The following is a 22,697-nucleotide window of genomic DNA, read 5'->3' on the forward strand; positions in this document are numbered from 1 at the left end:
TTTTGGATTTGCTGATTGGTTGATTAGGTATAACTAACCTCTGAGGTCACCCTGAATAACCACCAATCAGATACAGGACTTTAACTCTTCACCTCATTTGCATGAGAGGTTCTATATAAAAACGACTCCTGGTGCCTTGCTCCCATTACTTCCCGTTTTCTCGATCTGCTGTTAGTCCGCCTCGACTCGTAGTTCGCCCTCGACATGCCGGAGCCAGCGAAGTCCGCTCCTGCGCCCAAGAAGGGCTCGAAGAAGGCAGTGACTAAGGCCCAGAAGAAAGACGGCAAGAAGCGCAAGCGCAGCCGCAAGGAGAGCTACTCCGTGTACGTGTACAAGGTGCTGAAGCAGGTCCACCCCGACACCGGCATCTCCTCTAAGGCCATGGGAATCATGAACTCCTTCGTCAACGACATCTTTGAGCGCATTGCGGGTGAGGCTTCCCGTCTGGCGCATTACAACAAGCGCTCGACCATCACCTCCAGGGAGATCCAGACGGCCGTGCGCCTGCTGCTGCCCGGGGAGTTGGCCAAGCACGCGGTGTCGGAGGGCACCAAGGCCGTCACCAAGTACACCAGCGCTAAGTAAACCTGCCAAGTAAGCGTCTTAAAGCCCAACCCCAAAGGCTCTTTTAAGAGCCACTTAAATTGTCGCTATTAGAGCTGCAAACACGTGTTCCTAATCCAGGTTTAAATAATGGCGATGTCTTTAAAGGGGTTGTTATGATCTCATTACATTGAGTAATGTGTACAGTGCTTGTAATCGAGTACAGGCTAAAGAAGCCATATGCACTTTGTTAGTACTGAGAGTACTGAGTAGGGAATATGGCGCCTAAAAAATTAAGGATGTGCAGGAAATTTGCGTTAACAGAAAGTGCTTCCTGGCTCTTGGCGCGAAAATGGATACTTCCGTTGTGTCGAGTGCTGTGACTTCCTGTTAGAACTTGTTGAAAGCCTATTGTGTCACGTGTACTTTCCACCATTTAAAGGAGTTCTAACTTGAGTTTATATATTTGTAAATTTGGTTCCCGATGGCCTACCAGTACGTATGGCTTTCGCGCGAGCAATTACCTTGTTTAACCCCTTCTAGGCTGTACCCAGCTCTGCCTTGCTTCCCTCTCACCCCCCCCCCGTTTCCACCTCTCCAGCCCACAAGACATCGGGAAGATGCCAGACCACCAGGCAGGATAGTCTGCAAGGGTAAGGGGAGGAGCACAGCTTTTCTCATGAGTGAAGAAACGGAACATGAGATCATCGCGGAGATTCTTGAATAGTTTGCTAGTTGTTAAGGCATGTTCAGCGTCAATTGGCTCAATCAGTAATTTTTCCTTTTGACAAAACTTATAGAAAAGGAAAAGCAACTGGATCCAGAGGGGAGACAACAGACTGAGACTAGAGACAGTCCGCCCCCAAGCAAGAAGTTGGAGTAGAGGAGAAGGGAACTTCCCCAGCAGCACAGGGTCTGAGCAGAGTTGGGTGGGTTTTATTGTGTAACTGGAGGCTAGAATGGCTATGCCGGTGATAAGCAGTGTGGAACTTTTTTGGAAGAACCAAGTGAAAGAAAGGGTCCACGAATTTTAAGCTAGGTTGTTACCTGGCTAAATTTGTGATTTAGAAATGCAGGCCAGTTTCACAGGGAAATTTTCAACGTATATGTGTCTGTATATATATTTAACATATTTGGCCATGCATTGTTCTAGTCTTTGGGGATATTGCCCGCCCTTGGGCATTTGGAGATTAGCAAGGTCATATTGGAAAACTTTAAATACATGCAAAGCATATGTTCACTGTTCATCTAAGTCTTATTTATCCTATCAGCAATTTTGGGGTTACACTAATATTCTAAGAAATGTATCAACAAATAATTATATTTATTGTTTACCTATATAGAAGGCACTGATCTATATCTATACCTATATAGGAGGCAATCACTTGAAGTCAGGAATTCGAAAGCAGCATGGCTAAAATAGTGAAACCCCGTCTCTACTAACAATACAAAAATTAGCTGGGTGTGGTGGCGTGTGCCTGTAGTCCCAGCTACTGGGGAAGCTGAGGCAGGAGAATTGCTGGAACCCAGGAGGCAAAGGTTGCAGTGAGCTGAGATCACCTGACTGCACTCCAGCCTGGGCAACAGAGCAAGACTCCGTCGCAAATAAAATTTAAAAACAAACTAAGATACACTATGCCAATGAATTCTACCTTCAGGTATACCTGACTACTCTTTACAGACTAAAATTTTTACTCTGAAGTTATCTGCTGTTATTACCTTTAGACTTACAAACTATTTTTGCAAATGGACATAACATCTTGATTTTATACAATTTACTTTCAGTCCTTTTTGCTTTTTATAAAATTCTGGAAGTGCATTTGTGTTTTAATAGAAATACTGGGTGGAAGTGGCCATAACTTTCTCCTGCTTTCACCCTCACCCCTTTTCTCACTCCCTTCAAAATGATCTCATTTTATTTCTCTCCATAGCACAGATATCCCCCCCCTTCCCCCCGCAAGACGGAGTCTAGCTCTGTTGCCCAGGCTGCAGTCCAATGGTGAGATCTTGGCTCACTGCAACCCTCCCCCTCCCAGGTTCAAGCGATTCTCTTGCCTCAGTTTCCCAAATGGCTGGTATTACAGGCGCCTGCCACCACGCCTGCCTAAATTTTGTATTTTTAGTAGAGATGGGGGGTTTCAACATGTTGGCCAGGCTGGTCTCGAACTCCCGACCTCAGGCTATCTATACCGGCCTCGGCCTCCCAAAGTGCTAGGATTACAGGCGTGAGCAACCATTCCCGGTTGATAGCACAGAGTTTAACAGCTTGAAGGAATCAAAAAGTTCAGATCAATGTTATTTTACAAATAGCTAAATGGATGCAAAGCTTAATTTGCTCAGATCGTTAGAACAAGATTCCATTATGCTCTTGTTTGTTCCCATTATACCACATATCTCTTTGTCATGTATTTTCTCATTAGCCATGTGTATTAATTTGACTTAATTTGAAACAAAAATAGGGCTCTTTTATTCATTTTTATATTTCATAATCTCTCTTAGATTGTTAAAAAGTTGAATGTGCTAAATTGTCTCCTGTCTCATAAAATAATTTTTTAAAGAGTAGTTCAGTGCTTTACAATAATTGCTGTGTGATTCTGGACCACAGCAATTTAATCTAACAATTGTTACAGCCTCCTGAAGAACACTTGCACAGAATAATTGCCTGCTTCAGATTTTCCCATTCTTTGGGAAACTGAGAGTAGCTCTGGGATTGAAAAGTGGAGGTTTATTTAACTGTGGTTAGGGACTTGGCAATCATATGTTTGGTCTGTGTTGTTATCTAGTATCTGAGCCTAGAAGTTGGAAGTAAAGAGGTCAATGGACCTAAGAAAATGGCATGGCTTTCTACCTTAGATGAGCTGGAAAAACTTAGTAATTCTTCAAGTCCTTAATACAAAGGAGTAAATGTCACAACTCTATGCCCATGAAGTGTAATATATCATGTCACTGCTTTCTTGGTATTACCTGAGGTATAAGTACAGCTGGGAGAAGACCTTATCTCTGTCTTCAGGAATATACGTGAAGGAAAGGAAAAAAAAAATTTTTTTTTTGAGACAGTCTCACTGTCACTGAGGCTGGAGTGCAGTGGCACTGTGTCGGCTCAATGCAACCTCTGTCTCCTGGGTTCAAGCAATTCTCCTGCCTCAGCCTCCTGAATAGCTGGGATTACAGGCGCCCGTGACCATGCCCGGCTAGTTTTTATATTTTTAGTAGAGATGTGGTTTCACCATGTTGGCCAGGCTGGTCTTGAACTCCTGACGTCAGGTGATCCACCCACCTTGGCCTCCCAAAGTGCTGGCATGAACCGGGTGGGTGAGCCACCGTGCCCGGCCTGGGAAATTTGTTGTTCATTTGGTTTCTCCTACTTTCTCATTCTTTCTTGAACTAGGATTTTTCTGTCCTATTATAAGTGTCTGAAAACCAGTTTGTTACTCTTAAGACACTACTCAAATAGAAATATAATACGGCCAGGTGCGATGGCTCATGTCTGTAATCCCAGCACTTTGGGAGGCTGAGGTGGGTGGATCACAAGGTCAGGAGTTCAAGACCAGCCTGGCCAGTATGGTGAAACCCCGTCTCTACTAAAAATACAAAAATTAGTCGGGCATGGTTTCGACTAATGGGACGCCTGTAGTCCCAGCTGCTTGGGAGGCTGAGGCAGGAGAATGACTTGAACCTGGGAGGCAGAGGTTGCAGTGAGCCGAGATCATGCCACTGCACTAGAACCTGGGTGACAGAGCAAGACTCCATCTCAAAAAAAAAATAAAAGGGGGGGAGTGAATATAATACAAGTCATACATGTACTTCTTATCTTTCCAGTAACCATTTTTAAAAGTTAAAAAAAAATCAGGCGCAGTGGCTCATGCCTGCAATGCCAGCACTTTGGGAGGCCGAGGTGGGTGGATCACCTGAGGTCAGGAGTTCAAGACCAGCCTGGTCAACATGGTGAAACCCCGTCTCTACTTAAAATGCAAAAAATTAGCCAGGCGGGGTGGTACGCATCTGTATTCCCAGCTACTCGGGAGGCTGAGGCAGGAGAATCTCTTGAACCTGGGAGGCAGAGGTTGCAGTGAGCCGAGATGGCGCCATTGTACTCCAACCTGGGGGACAAGAGGGTCAAGACTTCGTTTCCAAAAAAAAAAAAAGTTACAATTAATTTTAATAATGTATCCTATTTGACAGAATGTATCAAAAATACAGTTTCAGCATATAGTCAATACAGAATGTATTAAATATCTTGCATTCTTTTTTCATTTCAAATCTTCAAAATCTAGTGTGTATTTTACACTTTTACAGTATATCAAAATAAATTTTCATGGGGAATTCTTCATCTGTAATTAGAATAAGAAGATTCTGATTCATGTCCCTAAGGTGTTCCAAGCATACTTGGATGTTATCTAATTGAATCCAGCACCAGTTTTTAAATGTAAACTAATTAAAATATAATTAAACACTCCCTCAGTCACATGCCACATTGTAAGTGCTCAAACTCCATGCATGGCTAGTGCTATACCATAAGACACTCAATGAGCAGAACTTGACCTAAAACCCACTAGGGCACTATGCAAAGGATTACAATTCCTTCTGGCATCACCACTTACTACAGTTTTTCCCAAGGGAGTGTTTAATCCATTGGGCTTGGAACATGAAAAATGACAGGGAAGGACATGTTACATGCTGCAGATTTCTTTAACAATAACATAACTATATAGACACAAAATGAAAACGACTTTCTCAGGTAGGCCCACAAACTGACACATGAAAATAATTCATTCCTATTGGGATAAGTGACAGGCAGGTTTTGTACCTGTCCTGACACATTTCCCCAAATTCTCCCTTATAGGACTAGCACCACTACTACTCTCTGTGATGGCTTCTCTATCTACTAAGAGAGTGTGATTAAGAATATTACAGGTTTGCCGGGCGCGGTGGCTCAAGCCTGTAATCCCAGCACTTTGGGAGGCCGAGACGGGCGGATCACGAGGTCGGGAGATCGAGACCATCCTGGTTAACACGGTGAAACCCCGTCTCTACTAAAAAATACAAAAAACTAGCCGGGCGAGGTGGCGGGCGCCTGTAGTCCCAGCTACTCGGGAGGCTGAGGCAGGAGAATGGCGTGAGAATGGCGTGAACCCGGGAGGCGGAGCTTGCAGTGAGCTGAGATCCGGCCACTGCACTCCAGCCTGGGTGACAGAGCGAGACTCTGTCTCAAAAAAAAAAAAAAAAAAAAAAAAAGAATATTACAGGTTTCAGTGAGTGTATGTTCAGGGCAATTTGAATCTATGCTCCTGGAAGAATAAAAATTTAAAAATTACAAGTTTGGGTCACAGACTCTAACATTTGTGAATTGGTTATTTGATTTGACCTCTATTTTGTCATTTTAAAATAAGAGTAGTAAAATCTATCATGAAAATATGAGATATGAGATAATCCATGTAAAGCGTTTAACACAATTTTCAACAAACTTTCAGTGTATCTTAGGAATTACTTTCCTCTTTCACCGTTTCTTTTGTCCCTTTTGTAATACTTTGAAAATTTTAGGTGTTGTTAATCATTGCTTATTTAGAGAGTAAGATCAATCTTTTGTGAGGTCTTCCCTTAGCTTGCTCTTAAAGCTACTCTTAGAGCTATTTTAGAAAAGCCTTACTATCCAATTCAAGCCAAATCAGGAGATAAGCAGCCTAAATACTTTTTTTTTTCTCCCCAGATTGATGCCTGCAGCTCCTGGGGAAAGTGGAAGGCAGATAACTCCTTTATGAAAAGGCAGCATTCAAAAACTATAAAAAATATAAATCCAACATTATTAAAATTCTGTACATCCAAAGATATCACGAACAGTTAAAAACGAACCCACAAGGTGACAGAATATATTTGTCACATACTGACAAAAATTAAAACTCAAATATATAAATATTTACAAATCAAAACTCATAAAATAAAAACTGTAGAGAATCTGGATAGACCAAAATTCCCAGAAAAGTGGGAAAATCTCCAAATAGCCAAAAATCTCATTGAAAAAACTCCAATCTGACATAAGGAAATGCTGATAAACAATAATTCTGAAGCACTGCTGGTGGAATATGGGAGTGTAAATTTTAAAATACCATCCTGGAAAGCAAATTGTTCATTTTTACTCATGTTTAATATGCACATACTTTTACCAAATAATTCCACTTTCATGTAACCAGAAAATGCACAGGTGTGTACAGTGCTGTTTTGTAATGAGGAAAAAAAAATCAACAGAAATGAATATTTACTGACACATTAGAAAACTAGATTAATGGTGAAAATAACGTAGAACTGCACATTTCAACACGGATATATTTCAAGAGCAAATGTAAAAATTCATGAAGATGTTTAAAATAGATTTAGGGGTATGTGCATCTAAAGTTAAAAATGCGTAGGAACAGTAAACACCAAATTCAGAATATCAGTTTATCCTAGAATATTAGTTAATTCTAGGATAGGAAAAAGGGAGGGCTGTGCTACTGAGAAGGGACATGAGGATTTTAACTGTAGTTGAATAAGTGGTGTGGTCACCAGCGCATTTTGTATACTTGATATATTTCAGTATTTAAAAATCGTATCAGAAGGCAAACATATAAAGGAATATTATTACTAAGACTCTTAAGACTGCCCAGCTGTCTTCTACAGTAGTAAAAGTATGGTCTGCTCCCCACTCCAAATCCTGAAGGCTCCAGCATTTAATGGAGCCCCCATCAAACCCCTCATCTCTCCCGAGACGTATTTGAAGGGCCAGAGGGAAGTTAAGTGTCTAGCCCGCCCCTAATCCGAGCGGTAAACCGGCTGCAGGCAATTTGCAAGCAGCCGCCAGAAGTTACTGGCCAGCAGAGGCTCTTCTAGCCTTGGGAAATCTCGGCCCAGGGCCATCTGTAGTCATCAGTCCACTTTCGACATCCCGAGTTAATCTTGTAAAACAGGATAAGAGAACTCACTGACAAGGACCCTATTAAGAGACTCAGTTTGCTGTCATTTTAACTCTTTTGTTGAAAGCTTAGGGGCCCTAAAAAGGGCCTTTTTAGAGAACGACAGGGCTTCAAAATGCTGTTTAGCCGCCGAAGCCATAAAGGGTGCGGCCCTGGCGCTTCAGCGCATAGACTACGTCCATGGCGGTGACCGTCTTGCGCTTGGCGTGCTCCGTGTAGGTCACGGCGTCCCGGATCACGTTCTCCAGGAAGACCTTCAGCACCCCGCGGGTCTCCTCATAGATGAGGCCGGAGATGCGCTTCACACCGCCGCGGCGGGCAAGGCGCCGGATGGCTGGCTTGGTGATGCCCTGGATGTTGTCGCGCAGCACTTTGCGGTGGCGCTTGGCACCCCCTTTCCCCAGACCCTTACCTCCTTTGCCGCGTCCTGACATTATCAAGTGATCAGAGAACAAAGATCTGCTGCCTGTGATGGCAGCTTTCTTTTATGGGTAAACCCTGCGGACCAGACTGAAAACCGGAAGAGCTTTGGCGGGAAGTCCCTCCGCGTCGGGGGAGGGGACCTAAAAGGGAAACAGGCCTGCTGTGCACTACTCCCTTTTGTTCTCCTTCAGTCCTTTTTAATCCTCGAGACCTAGGCTGTTTTTCTTCCTTTTTTCACTTAACATGATTCCTGCCTCATAACAAAAATGTTAACATTATAGAAGATACATAAAGCAAAAAGAATAAAATATTATCTCTACATATATACATGTTTTCTTTATTTGTGTGGAACTATGCTATTTTGTGGCATTTTTCTCCTTAATATACCATGGAAATATACTCCATATGCTAAATTCCTAGCAATACAAGATAGACTCATATAGAATTTAAAGATCTTTCAGGTATATTGCTAAGTTATCTTCTACTTATTTTAATTTCCAGTGTTTGGGGTGTAGAATTATCCCCCCAGATACCGAGCTTGGTAATCCTGGGTGCTTTGGAAAATTGAAGGTTCTCAGAAACAAGTCTAAGAATCAAGATCCCTCTAACTTTGTCTTGTTTCTCTTCCAGGGAGGGACTTTCTCTGGAATTTCCTGATATGACCAAGAAAGCTTCTTACCAAAAGAAGCACAATTGCCTTCGGTTACCTCATTATCTACTGCATGCAGAAAAGAAGACTGAAGAATGCAACTATACCTAGATGAACTTTCCCACAAGATAAAGCTGGCCTCTTGATCTCATTCAGATTCCAAAGAGAATCATTTACAAGTTAATTTCTTTCTCCTTGGTGCATTCCTTCTCCCTAATAATCATTTACTGTTCCTCAAAAAATTGTCTACATTACCCATCTCCTCTTTTGCCTCTGAGAAAGGGTATATAAGCTTCTGTACCCCACTGAGGCGTTGAGGTAGTTATTCTGTGGTCCCCAGCCCTGTACCTTAATAAATTTGTATGCCTTTTCTCTTATTAATATTCTCTTATCAGTTGATTTTCAGTAAACTTTCAGAGGGCAAAAGGGAGGTTTTCTCTTGGCCCCTACACCAGTAGCAGTTTCTGATATGCCTACAACCTTAACTAATGCTGGGTAGAACCATTTTAAATAATCTAACTGTACTAATAAGGATTTGATTTCTTGTTTATAGAAATAACTTTTCAAAAAGTTAATCAGCTGGTTAGTCAGTACAATACATGACCTATTTCCCCCACTGATTTGAGGAACTTATATACTGAATATATGAGCCACTGCACCCGGCCTATTTGGTCATTTTCTTGCTACTCTTTATTTCAATGAGTTCCTTACAGCAATGCTTGAAGTATTTTCAAAGTACTCCACTTAAATGTCATAAAGTAAATGAAGATAAACTTTTCATTAAAATACTTTTAAAATTTTTGCATTTATGTTGCAATAAAAGAAAACTTGCCATACATCTTTGGAAAACAAAACAAAACAAAATTGATATGACTGGCTGTAACTTGCTGTAGCTGAATTCAGTATATGTTGTAAAGAGGGTAAGGGAGCATAGATTAATTGAATACTTAATCTAAGGGTAAATACAAATTAAAAATAACAGGCTTAATTATCTGTTGTAAACAAGAGACTTCCTTTCCCATCACTTTCAAGATGTCTTTCTCTGTCCTTTTAAAATGTATGCAAATCCTTTTAATGACTAAACAGGCCTTATAACTGAATATTTTCTCAATGCCTGGAGAGCTATCTCTTTGAAATGTTCATCATTAAAAAAGATAGTGCTCTGTCTTCCAGTTTCCAGTGAGAAAATAGGCCAAATTTTAGCTGTCACCTAACTTCGAATTGCAAAACCTATCCAACATGGCTATTCCTAATAAGAAAGCAATATTTCTTTCTGGTTTTGCAATCTCTTCGTAAGATTGCCTGTGATAAGCAACTCTCTGGTTTAATGCTTATTCAATAATAAAATTATTTCCTTTCTATTCTTTGGGAGATTTCAAAATTGTATTTTCCCCAACATTACTTAACAAATATATTTCTCTGCTTGAGCTTCTCACCAATCAGAAGCCATTTTCTGTATCTGATTTCATGAGTTTTCGCATAGCAATTAGTGACAATAAGGATAGCAATGAATGGTAAAATGTGGCAGAATATGCCATCCCAAAATATGCCATTTTGGAATAAGATTTTGAGATAAAGGCAATTTAAAAGAGTAGGTACAAGAAAGGCAGAAAGGCACTCTCACTGTTCCCTTTTTCCTCCCTAAAAGCAGGAATTAAAATTCCCATGTCCGTGTGAAGAGACCACCAAACAGGTTTTGTGTGAGCAACAAGGCTGTTTATTTCACCTGGGTACAGGCGGGCTGAGTTCGAAAAAAGAGTCAGCGAAGGGTGGTGGGATTATCATTAGTTCTTACAGGTTTTGGGATAGGTGGTGGAGTTTAAAGCAATATTTTGGGGGTAGGGGGTGGATCTCACAAAGTACATTCTCAAGGGTGGGGAGAATTACAAAGTACATTGATCAGTTAGGGTGGGGCAGAAACAAATCACAATGGTGGAATGTCATCGGTCAAGGCTATTTTCACTTCTGTGGATCTTCAGTTGCTTCAGGCCATCTGGATGTATATGTGCATATCACAGGCTTAGCTTGGGCTCAGAGGCCTGGTGTGGAAGATGTCCTCCTTGTACCAAAAGGAAAAGAACATTTTCATCAAGGACAGGAAGTTGAAACCAAGAAAATTCTGTACAAGCAGATCTCCTTAAAATAATTGTTTTCCTTTAGCCTTCCTACATAGTTACATTTTCACAATTTACTCTGTTCAACCTACTATAAAAGCATTTAGGTTTTGCTACTTCTTTGGGGTCTGTAATTAGAGCTCCCATGTCCCATGCCACATAAAATTTATATTAAATAAAGTTATATGCTTTTCTCCTCTTAATCTGTCTTATGTCAGTTTAATTATCAGGCCCAGCCATAAAAACTCAAGAGGATAGTGGTAAAATTTTGCCTCCCCTACAAGGATATTTGAGTTTGTCAGACTCTTTAGTTTCTGAAATTGACGGTAAATTTAGTCCTGAAATCAATAGTAAACATACACACAGTATAACATTTTTTAAAATGTGATGCTAATCAGTCTCTTTTCTAATAGGATAACTGACTATCAAGATAAACTTAGTTCAAACAGAGTAACTCTGAGTACTCACATTCTTTCACACTACAAAACAAATCTAGCAGCAAACTTTATTATGTCAGGCGTTTAAATCAGAGCAACTCCATCTTGAATAGGAGCTGGGTAAAATAAGGCTGAGGCCTACTGGGCTGCATTCCCAGAAGCTTAAGGCATTTGTATTCACAGAATGAGTCACAGAAGAGGTTGGCACAAGGTACAGGTCATAAAGACTGCTAATAAAAGCATGAGGTAAAGAAGCCAGCCAAAACCTACCAAAATCAAGATGGCGAGGAAATTGACCTCTGGTTATCCTCACTGCTCATTATACACACTTATAATGCATCAGCATGCTAAAAGACACTCCCACCAGTGCCATGACCATTTACAGATGCCATGGCAACGTAGGAAAGTTACCCTATATGGTCTAAAAGGGGAAGGAACTCTCAGTTGGGGAATTGCCCACCCCTTTCCCAGAAAACTCATGAAGAATCCACCCCTTGTTTAGCATGTAATCAAGAAATAACTATAAATATCCTTAGAATAGAACAAAAGAACAATTTTCTTTACTTCTCTAATAAACTTGCTTTCACTGTACTCTATGGATTTGCCTCGAATTCTTTCTTGAGAGAGACCCAAGAACCCTCTCTTGGTGTCTGGATTGGGACCCCTTTCCAGTGACAGTTACACTTGCAAAATACATCCTGTGTCCAACCACTATACATTTGTGAAATTTATTAAATATTAATTTAAATAAGTTGAAAGACCTTTAAAGACGAACAACTCAAAAATGAATAAAATTATTATTTGGGTTACCCAGTATAAAAATCCATCAAAAAGCCAAATATTTTACAATTTTGCTCAAGTACCTATTTTTGCTAATTGTCAGCACTTATTTCTGTTCCAGAACATCATATTTATACTAGGATTGGAAGTAGTTATATTTTAAGAACAAGAAACAGAAACAATAAAAGGTTACGAGATGTCAATAGACTAAGTGCTAAAGAAATTCCAGATAGGAAGAGGAGGTATCTAGAGAAAAGGAGCTGAAAAGAAATGGGGTAGGTCGACCAAATTTTAGAGCAAGAGTTTTTAACCTGAGGTCCATACTTATATGTCACAACGCCCCTAAGGATAAAATTCAGCAATTGGAAGGTGCTGAAGGGGAAGTCTGTGAGTTTGGGTAGTAAAATATCTATTTTTAAAAAGTTAACCTTGACTGAACTTGAACATTTCACTTTATTATGAATTTAGGCCACAAATCTCAGTACCTGTTACTTTGTAACCCAAAAGACATTAGATGTTTCATTTCTCGTTACAATTGCTGAGTTATCTTGAAACATTTATACTCCTCTAATTAGTAACAGCAATTAGGCTCACCAAATTATATAATGTGTTAACTATATTAACAACATAACTATATAGGCCCATTTATCACTATCAAGTTTCAAAAATACTCTGATAACTGTAATTTAACTTTGTTTGGCATTTTATATACTTAAAACATCATTCTGAGATTTTCCATGTTACCAGACAGCCAAAAGTGTGTACAATACGCAAGAAAACTGTTAATGTCTTTTTCTCAAGATTACATCTGAGTGGGCCAGGCGCTGTGGCTTACGCCTGTAATCCCAGCACTTTGGGAGGCCAAGGCGGGCGGATCACGAGGTCAGGAGATTGAGACCATCCTGGCTAACACGGTGAAACCCCGTCTCTACTAAAAATACAAAAAATTAGCCGGGCATGGTGGTGGGCGCCTGCAGTCCCAGCTACTCGGGAGGCTGAGGCAGGAGAATGGTGTGAACCCGGGAGGCGGAGCTTGCAGTGAGCCGAAATCACGCCACTGCACTTCAGCCTGGGCGACAGAGCGAGACCCCGTCTCAAAAAAATAAAATAAAATAAAATAAAATAAAATTAAATAAAAATAAATAAATAAATAAATTACATCAGAGTTCAGTGAACAGAGGTAGGAGGCAAGATTGTGCAATCTTGGTATGAATATTCCTTATTTAGCTACAACACCAAAAGTTATTTGCACTATCGTACTAAATAACCCTCCTCCACAGAAATCTGCCAGTCTTGCTAGGAGGCCTCAGTTTGTGTCAGGAACGCCCAACACTGTACTTTTCTAATACTCATAAACATTTCTAATACTCATTTCTAAAGTGCATTTCTAATACTCATCATTTGTTAACCATATGATAATCCTCTATATATTTTCCCCCGTATTTGTGAGGAAGACGTTTTAACAGTCTGTGTGCTAACACTTTACCTCAAATTTCCTGAAAGGGTTTTAAGGTTTATTAGAAATAACTATCCTGTCAAGTTCTTCTGGGTAAGCAACTTAGGATATTAGGCCTTTCCAAATGAGAAATATTTCTTGGGCTCCAGATAACGTCATCCCAGTGTTTTACTCACTTCATTTTAAAGGAATACTTTGAAACATGCAGTGGGGTGGGTAAGAGAATGCTTCACAGCTATCCATCAGGAAAGATGTGTCTCTGAGAGAGCCTTTGCAGGGAGGTGGACTATCGTGTCACAAAAGTCCTGCAGCCTCGCTCTCCTGCAGCGGCGTCACCAACGAGCTCTCGCAGGAGACAGCTTGCTGATCAGCAGCTCGGAGTTCTGGTAGCGCCGTACGTCGCGCAGGGTCACCGTGCAGGGCACATAGCGGGGAGACTTCTTGCCGCCCTTGGCCTGCGTGGAATAGCTGTCTGCTAAATTCTAGCCAGGGCAATAACCCTTGTGCCAAAGTGCTTCAAAAACTCACGAAGCCACTGGCACTCTGTGGACACACGCTAAGTTTAAAATTAAGTAGTGGCCTAATACATCTGTTCACATCCTAACTTTTAAACGTGGTAGAATCTGGACCACCTCCCCTCTAGTTTTTTTTTAAATCTGCGGTGTTCGCTACACTGTCTTAAAAAGGTATAAGGATGGGTAACTTATGACTTAAGTTTTCCCCATGTCTCATTTTCTTCCACGTGGAAATGTTAAGTTCTTTTAGAGAAGACGTGGGTGGCCCTTAAAAGAGCCGTTGGTTTGGACTCGTTTTACTCCAGTTGCCACAAACTAGTCCAGGTAGTTACTTGCCCTTCGCCTTGTGGTGGCTCTCAGTCTTTTTGGGCAGCAGCACTGCCTGGATGTTGGGCAGGACACCGCCCTGTGCGATGGTGACTTTGCCCAGCAGCTTGTTGAGTTCCTCGTCGTTGCGGATGGCCAGTTGGAGATGACGGGGGATGATGCGAGTCTTCTTGTTGTCGCGGGCCGCATTGCCCGCCAGTTCCAGGATCTCCGCTGTCAGGTACTCCAGCACCGCTGCCAGATACACCGGCGCGCCGGCCCCAACCCTCTCGGCATAATTGCCTTTGCGAAGCAGGCGGTGCACTCGGCCCACGGGGAACTGGAGCCCAGCCCTAGAGGAGCGAGTCTTGGCCTTAGCGCGAGCCTTGCCTCCCTGCTTGCCACGTCCAGACATTGCGAGCGCAACTAACTCACCACAAGCAACTACGAAACAAACAGGACAGGCGGCGCTTTTTATAAACACTACTGGGCGCGAAAAAGAAGACGTGTTGTTGGTTAGGTCTGCAGTTTAATTCCAACCAATGGCAGTACGTCTTCTGGATTTGCGAATCCTGATTGGGCAGAACTGACCTCTGACGTTACCCTGAATAACTACCAATCAGACACAAGACTTCAACTCTTCACCTTATTTGCATAAGCGATTCTATATAAAAGCGCCTTGTCGTACCTTGCTCACCGTGTTTTTCTTTTTCCTTGGAGCTTTGTAGCTAGTGTTCGCTATGCCAGAGCCCGCGAAGTCCGCTCCCGCCCCGAAAAAGGGCTCCAAGAAGGCGGTGACTAAGGCGCAGAAGAAAGACGGCAAAAAGCGCAAGCGCAGCCGCAAGGAGAGTTATTCCATCTATGTGTACAAGGTGTTGAAGCAGGTCCATCCTGACACCGGCATTTCGTCCAAGGCCATGGGCATCATGAATTCGTTTGTGAACGACATTTTCGAGCGCATTGCTGGTGAGGCTTCCCGCCTGGCGCATTACAACAAGCGCTCGACCATCACCTCCAGGGAGATCCAGACGGCTGTGCGCCTGCTGCTGCCCGGGGAGTTGGCCAAGCACGCCGTGTCCGAGGGCACCAAGGCCGTCACCAAGTACACCAGCGCTAAGTAAACAGTGAGTTGGTTGCAAACTCGACCCTAACGGCTCTTTTAAGAGCCACCCATCTTCTCAAAGAGAGAGCTGGTGCTTGTATTCCTCCTGTGCTGGCCATTGACATAGTACTTGTAACTCACTACTGTTTTTTTTAGTCTGAACTAATCCTTAATGATTTTTTTTAGATCTGCCATTCTAATCCCCTTAGAGTTAAGTAAGGAGATGGGGAGACTTTCTATTACACGTTCGAAACTGATTAAAATACTCGTCGGTCCCCCAGCGGATAGTGAGTTGGAACAGTGCCAAGTTGCAGCGGTTATCAGTTTGAATTTGTCCGGGCAGCGCCCACCCTTCCTGTCTGCATCCTGATTAGTTGCTGTATCCAGGAAGTCCACGGCCGGTTTGGGTGCGCCAAAGGAATTCAAACCCCGCCTTTATTTGGCCTGCCTTAACAAACTCTGTAAACTGTCAGTTTGTGTTTCTCATTCTTTAGTATTTTATCGCTTTCGGGAAGGAGATTGATTTCTTCTCAGTTTTCATTGGATACAGCGATTTTTTAAAAAAGGGACCCTTTATGGCAACATAATCAGTTGTTTTTTTTTTTTTTTTTTTTTGAGAGGGAGACTTTCTCTGTCACCCAGACTGGAGTGCAGTGGCGTGATCTCAGCTCACTGCAACTTCCGCCTCCCGGGTTCCAGCGATTCTCCTGCCTCAGCCTTCCGGGTAGCTGGGATTAGAGGCATGCGCCACCATGCCCGGATAATTTTTGTATTTTTAGTAGGGACGGGATTTCACCATGTTGGCCAGGCTGGTCTCGAACTCCTGACTTCAGGTGATCCACCAGCCTCAGCCTCCCAAAGTGCTGATTACAGGCGTGAGCCATCCAGTCCGGCTGCAATGGAATTTGAAGGCGGTAGTTTTCAGCCTGATCAATGCTTTATCTCTAATTAGAATACTATTTTCCCTTTATGGCATATCTATATAAGCAAAGGCATTAGAAGCCTAAACAGGACAATTCGGGGTGTTAAGGCAGAAAACTTGAGGACGTTTATCCCAAACTCTTTTCTGAAATAAGTCAATTTCAATTTTAAAACTCCTTTCTTTAGTATTTTAAATACTGTTTTTGACTTTGCCTAGAAGAAGTGAGGAAAAACAAGTTCCCCCTTATTCAGGTTGTCACAAATGAGAACCAGTCATCCAACAAACGATGTTGCTCTAGGTTGTAACTATTCAGTCATGTGTCTCTTAGGTAAAAATCCAAGGTCTATAAAGCATTTGGAAGCTCCCACTATGACTGGCTTTTGGTTTCAAAGGTAGTAATTGTATATAAACGAGTTACTATCTAGTTTATTTAAAATGGATCTAAATTTAGCACAGTAATAGCATCTAAAGCAATTAGTATTTTTGTTAAATCCACTATGAAATACACACTTTTGTTGACTCATGTCCTATTTTTTTCAAAGCCCAGTTAAATATTGTCTGCTTTATGAAATTTCTTTTTTGAGCTTTTTCTCGGACACTTGTCCAGCCTTTGAAAACTGTCTCTGTAGAGTTTCTAAAACATATCTCTTTGAATTGCTATCTGGTTTGTTGTATATATTTCTATGTAGAAAATACACACTCAAGTTCTTTTACTTCACCATAATCCCATACTAATGATAACTGAACTGTTATCAATTCTGTGAATAAACAGAACTTAAATTACTTTTATGACATTATTGTTATGTTACAGGGGCCTCTGACCCTCTCTATTAATCCAAATAGTCAGATGATAATTTCCAAGCTAAATAACTTGCTTCTTTGTCTTACAAGATATAGAAATCAGAATAAAAAGCAGAGTTTGTAAGAAAAGGAGGATTGCGACTGACTCATGGGCATATCGTCCAGCCACAGGTGAAAATTTGTAAAGGCTAGGTTTTCGAAAACTACACAAAGTTAAGTTGAAAAGAACCCAGCTAATTCTGTTACTCAGAAGACTAACCTGCCTAAGAGGTAATGAAACAAATGATCACCTTATGGGTTATTTTCATCTTGCTAGTATCCCCTTAAGAATAAGGACAAAAAGTTAATACTTTGCTTGAAAAACTGAATGGGACTGGGCGGGGTGGCTCATGCCTGTAATCCCAGCACTTTGGGAGGCCGAGGCTGGTGGATCAGTTGAGGTCAGGAGTTCGAGATCAGCCTGGCCAACATGGTGAAACCCCATCCCTACTAAAAATACAAAAATTAGCCCATGAGCTGGCAGGACCCTGTAATCTCAGCTACTCAGGAGGCTCAGGCAGGAGAATCACTTGACCCCAGGAGGCGGAGGTTGCAGTGAGCCGAGATTGTGTCACTGTACTCCAGACTGGGCAACAGAGGCGTTTCCATCTCCAAAAAAAACAAAAAACAAAAAAAACTGAATGCTACAAGTTCAACCCATTACTAACCAGTTCCTGAAGAATTGGCTTTTTTCTCTTTTTTTTCCTCTGGCTTTTCCCTTCATTTTAAAATGTAATAGGGGATGTAATAGTGCCTCTTGAGCAAATAGTTTTGGTATACTTACAACAATGTCCTGTACATAGTGAGCATTCAATATAAGCTGGCTAATAGTACTGACGCCAGTTGTAACAGTAGCATTAGAAGCTGTAACTCAAGTATGTCCATAAATGACAATAGGAAAAAGAATTGCTGCCACTCAGCACAATTTGGAGTACTGAATGCCACTGTTTACTTTTTCTAGAAGGAGAGTGATCTAAACTGAATGTACACGGCTAATGGTTTGGATAGACAGAGATTTTAAGTGGGCAAAAGTGGAGGCTGTGTTGACAAGAAGCTTTGGGGAATGGTGATATGGACGAATTTCCCAGAATGGTCCCAGAGTATGAGAATAATGTCCCATATGAATACTAACCTAAATTCTCACTCTTCAGAGGAGGCTATCAACAATCAGGTACACATCAACCATATGGCTGTTACGTAGTCTCTTTTCCTATCACCCCACTGATTGCCCAAGTGATTTATTTGTAAACAATGTGACCAGGATGGCAGGCAATGGTAGAGGTGATACTTGAGCTCTGTAGTATAGACTTAGCTCACCAAGGCTGACCTCTGGATACTGATGCTGCTAAGTGCCCCATATGTCAGGGGAAGTATTCTTGTATTCTTGCAAGTATTTTGTGATGGATAAGGCAGGGATTTGTCTTCACTGAGATAAACCCTCTAAATTTGGATATGCTTCACTTTGCTATTGCTAGCAGGACCACCTATGAACTTACTGAACACTTTATACCTCATATCTCAACATTTTTTGGACCCATTATACAGAAAGGGTAAGGTAATGAATGGATGACCATGGGACTCAGTAGTCCTAATGTGTACCACATTCCTTATAAGCAGAAGTCTCAGTTTTTGGAAGACTCAGTTAAAGTGGCATGTAGTCATTTAGCACCCTCTTGGAGTACTGTTCAATTTTGGATGTTGTAGATGTGCTGAATAGTGGCTAAGAAAAGGCATAATTTCTTCTGTAGCCAAAATGCATTGGTTAAAGAAAAGAGATGTAGGAATGGAGTGGTCCGTCTCATATTACACTTAATAATAGCCAACTCAAAAAAGTTATGCTTTCCATGTTTCCAACTCAGGGCTCTCTGCTGTTTTTTTTTGTTTTAGAAAAGGAGGAGTACATACTCCCACCAGTAGTCATGGAGATGCCTCTTTGTTTATTGATTTACCAAAAATGATTTATTTTTATATGAAGTTTGAAGCAGTTTAAATTACATTCATTTGCTGGCTTAAAGAACTGTGGGAAGTCTTGACTTAATGGGAGTTGGGCTTTTGGACTCCTCCTCTGTCAGTTTTCTTTTTATTTCTGTTTCCACCCCCCGCTTCCTCCACCCCTCCCCTCTCTTTTTAGGGGCATAGGCAAGGAACCGTGACAGATAATTTGAGTATTTTTAAAAATACTCTCATAAAAAGTACACCTTTGGCCGGGCGCGGTGGCTCACGCCTGTAATCCCAGCACTTTGGGAGGCTGAGGCGGGGGGATCACGTAAGGTCAGGAAGGAGATCAGCCTGGCCAACATGGTGAAACCCGGTCTTTACTAAAAATACAAAAATAAGCCAGGCGTGGTGGTGCGTGCCTGTAGTCCCAGCTACTTGGGAGGCTGAGGCAGGAGAATCGCTTGAACTCGGGAGGCGGAGATTGCAATGAGCCCAGATCGTGCCACTGCACTCCAGCCTGGGCGACAGATCTCAAAAAAAAAAAAAAAAAAGAAAGAAAGAAAACCATTTAGTCCACAACACTTTTCAAAGAATGTTTTAAAAGCAATGACAATCCATAATCAGTGAGAATTCCCACCCAGATTATGGTCTCAATTCCTTTTTCAAAGAGCAGTCAGGCTACTTGGAGACCTGGGTAAATTTACGGATTTTAATACATTCAAGAGGAACAGCAACCAAATGCCGTATTTGGATCTGGTGGGATCTCATTCAGACAAAATCAGTATAAAAAATACTTGAGACAATTCAGGATTTTCTTTCTTTAAGGGCTAGGTATTGGATAATGTTCCACATCATTTTTAAAATTTTCTTAGGTGTAAAATCTCAGTGTATTTTCTTTATATCCGTATCTGTTAGGATATTTGTGAAAATATTCATAATTAAAATCACATATATGGGATTTCATGTTTCGGATATTTTTTAGACTCCCTCATCTGTCAGTGTGGGTGCGGATAATGAAACAAAATGGGCAAGATGTTGGTAACTGTTGAAGCCTCCGCGACGAGCCTTGGGAAGTGCAGGATTCTCTGTATTTTTGTGTCTACTTCGGGATGTCCATGACCACTCCCTTTCCCCTCCAAAAAAAAAAAGTTTAAAAAAAAAAAAAAATCTGGCCAAATCAGTGAACGTATTTCTTTTTTGGTCAACAAAGGGCTACCCTGAGAGGAATCTACATGCAGAAAAGCTCAGGCGACTGAACTAACGAAACGCTGCAGTTGGCACAGAGAGGAGTTCTCGGGGCCGCACCCTCCTCTGTCCCGCAGGCGAATTGAGAAGCGCTATCGCCATCTTGTGGCGATAATGGATAGGATAATGTAGCTAAAACTTTGTTTCGTTTTATTATTTCGATTAGGTATTTCATTGCTACGGTTTAATAATTGAATATGCAAAAAATACTATAAACCATCCCATCCCCAACAGTCCCCAGCCGCCCAGTTCCCTCATCTACTTGGCAACGATTCTCTTTTTGACCAAACTGTAGGCGGATTCTTCTGAGCCCTCTTCTGGACTAGGTGGCCACCTTGGCCTATAAAGACCTGAACAAACCCGAACGTAGTTTCTAATAGGCCCATCTCCTCAAGTGCCTGCCTGAGAAAACTCAATTGATGCTGCCAAAGGAATTTACCATTTGTTTCAGTCAACGTCTGAAGATAGGGCCCTCGTCTCCCAGGCTTTGTGGAGCCTGATTTTGATATGTGCCAGTTATGAAACCCAGATGGTTTCCCACTGTCAGTGGTTACTAAATAAAATCTGTTTTTGTCATTTAAACTAAGGCCTGGCTGTGTTTTGTCTTTGATATACTACAGTGAACCACTTTTCGTTTCCTGTGTACCTGTCTGGAATACCTTTATACAAACACAAATAAACAAATGTGTCCCCTTTCATTCAAATTTGTCCCCTTTCATTCAAATGATTGATGGTCACATGTTCTTCACAGGTTCTGTCTCTTGCTTTTCTCATTAACTATCTGTCTTATTGCAGGTGGAATGGCTGAAACTTCTCAGCAGGTGCACCTACACTAGTGACCTGAGGAGAGAAACCCTAACCCCACAATGGCTGCATCTTCTCTGAAGACGACACTGATGCTCACCTTTGAAATGAAGGGCAGTTTGTGCATTTCTCCATGAAGGTATCCAGAAGCAGCCCTGCCACAGCTGCTGTGGGGCGGCTGAACTGCTATTCCTTTTCTAGGGTGGGATCCCCACCCTTTGTAAGGAAGGATATTGGGGTCCTAACACTGGGAACTTATCTTGTCAGTGAGGCCTTCTTTAACTGCCATCTTGTAATTCAGCACCCCATCTGTGTTTCCTGTTCCAATTTAGGCCTTTTTTTTTTTTTTTTTTGTCATAATATACAGATCTGAAATGCTATGTTTTACTTATTTATTGGCTTATTATCTTTACTGTACCATCCTCCACACTAAAAGTTTTTTGGAGCTGGATTTGAGAGTTGTGGAGTAGGTTATATTTTGATCACTTGTATTTCCCATCTTCTAGAACAGTGCCCAGCAAAGTACTTCTCTGAATAAATGAATAAAGTAATATTCCTCTGCTCCGCTGTTGCCAACTGGAATATCCTGAGGGAACTTTCTTTGCTTTCCTCAGGGGATGATCCAGAAGATGAAAAACAAATTGTCATTCCATATAGTCCTCTTCTGAGTGTTTTTCAGTTTTGTTAAAACTCAGATTTCTTCTTTTTACCTGAATGTTTTTTTGTTAATGTTTATTAGCATATACAGTATATTCTTTTATCTACCAAAAAAGGCAGTTGATACAGTGCATGACTTGAAAATATACGTGCCTTCTCTGAGGCTCAAACTCAGGACTGTTATTATTTGGAAAGCCTCATAGCCTGGTTGGGTTGTGGCTCCCAAGAAATCATACCTAATTTCCCTTTGAGAGCACTGATTTCCGAGTTTCCATTTCTCCCAGAAGAGAAACACTGTCTCGTAAGAATTTATGTGTCATGAAGGCTTCCTTTTTCATCTTGCACTTAGAAGGACCCAAGACTTGAGGGCTGCGCTGTCAACACTATTCGTTGTTCACCCTCTCTTTTGTTCTAATTATTTATATCTTCCTGCCTTCAGAAATATCAGTTGCTCTTTCACCAGCCATTGTTTCCTCTCTGGCCCTAGTACAGAGTAGGTGACGTAGTACAGCTGAATGGCTGAATGCTGGCAAACTTGTCTCCAGCCTAGATTTCTCCTTATTTTAAATCTGCACTTGCAAGCACATGGCCTGAGATACTCCTCTCGAAAATGCCACCAAAAGGACCTTATCATAAAAAATCGCCACAGTCTATTCAGGGCTATGTATTAAGGGACAATAAAATGTGAGTCATGGCCAGGCGCGGTGACTCATGCCTGTAATCCCAGCACTTTGGGAGACCGAGGTGGGCGAATCACGAGGTCAGGGGATCTAGACCATTCTGGCTAACATGGTGAAACTCCATCTCTACTAAAAATACAAAAAATTAGCCTGGTGTGGTGGCGGGAGCCTGTAGTCCCAGCTAATTGGGAGGCTGAGGCAGGAGAATGGCGTGAACCCAGGAGGTGGAGTTTGCAGTGAGCCGAGGTGGTGCCACTGCACTCCAGCCTGGGTAACAGAGCAAGACTGTCTCAAAACAAAACAAAACATGAGTCATTTACATTGTTTTATTTTATCCAA

At 41.7% G+C, this 22,697-nt stretch overlaps 4 protein-coding genes across 4 annotated transcripts; 2 read left to right on the forward strand and 2 right to left on the reverse strand.

Moving 5' to 3' along the window:
* Window positions 1-180: 180 nt before the first annotated feature.
* Window positions 181-8,921, forward strand: H2BC12 (H2B clustered histone 12). The gene is given in 2 exon segments (NM_001260530.1): window positions 181-594; window positions 8,544-8,921. A coding segment is annotated over 1 exon segment (381 nt). The 5' UTR covers window positions 181-204; the 3' UTR covers window positions 586-594; window positions 8,544-8,921.
* H2AC11 (H2A clustered histone 11) lies at window positions 6,667-14,618 on the reverse strand. The gene is made up of 2 exons (XM_078000827.1): window positions 13,526-14,618; window positions 6,667-10,621 (listed from the first exon to the last, which is right to left on the reverse strand). Exon 2 carries the CDS (start codon window positions 7,922-7,924, stop codon window positions 7,613-7,615), a length of 312 nt encoding a protein of 103 aa, XP_077856953.1. The 5' UTR covers window positions 7,925-10,621; window positions 13,526-14,618; the 3' UTR covers window positions 6,667-7,612.
* LOC144329394 (histone H2A type 1) lies at window positions 10,257-14,618 on the reverse strand. Its single transcript, XM_078000826.1, has 2 exons — window positions 13,526-14,618; window positions 10,257-10,621 (listed from the first exon to the last, which is right to left on the reverse strand). The coding sequence occupies exon 1, from the start codon at window positions 14,583-14,585 to the stop codon at window positions 14,193-14,195; it is 393 nt and encodes a 130-aa protein (XP_077856952.1). The 5' UTR covers window positions 14,586-14,618; the 3' UTR covers window positions 10,257-10,621; window positions 13,526-14,192.
* Window positions 14,619-14,910: 292 nt separating this feature from the next.
* Window positions 14,911-21,322, forward strand: H2BC11 (H2B clustered histone 11). The gene is given in 2 exon segments (NM_001193949.1): window positions 14,911-15,294; window positions 21,013-21,322. A coding segment is annotated over 1 exon segment (381 nt). The 3' UTR covers window positions 15,292-15,294; window positions 21,013-21,322.
* The last annotated feature ends 1,375 nt before the right edge of the window (window positions 21,323-22,697 follow it).

Source organism: Macaca mulatta, chromosome 4, assembly GCF_049350105.2.
Source record: "Macaca mulatta isolate MMU2019108-1 chromosome 4, T2T-MMU8v2.0, whole genome shotgun sequence".
Taxonomy (NCBI): domain Eukaryota; kingdom Metazoa; phylum Chordata; class Mammalia; order Primates; family Cercopithecidae; genus Macaca; species Macaca mulatta.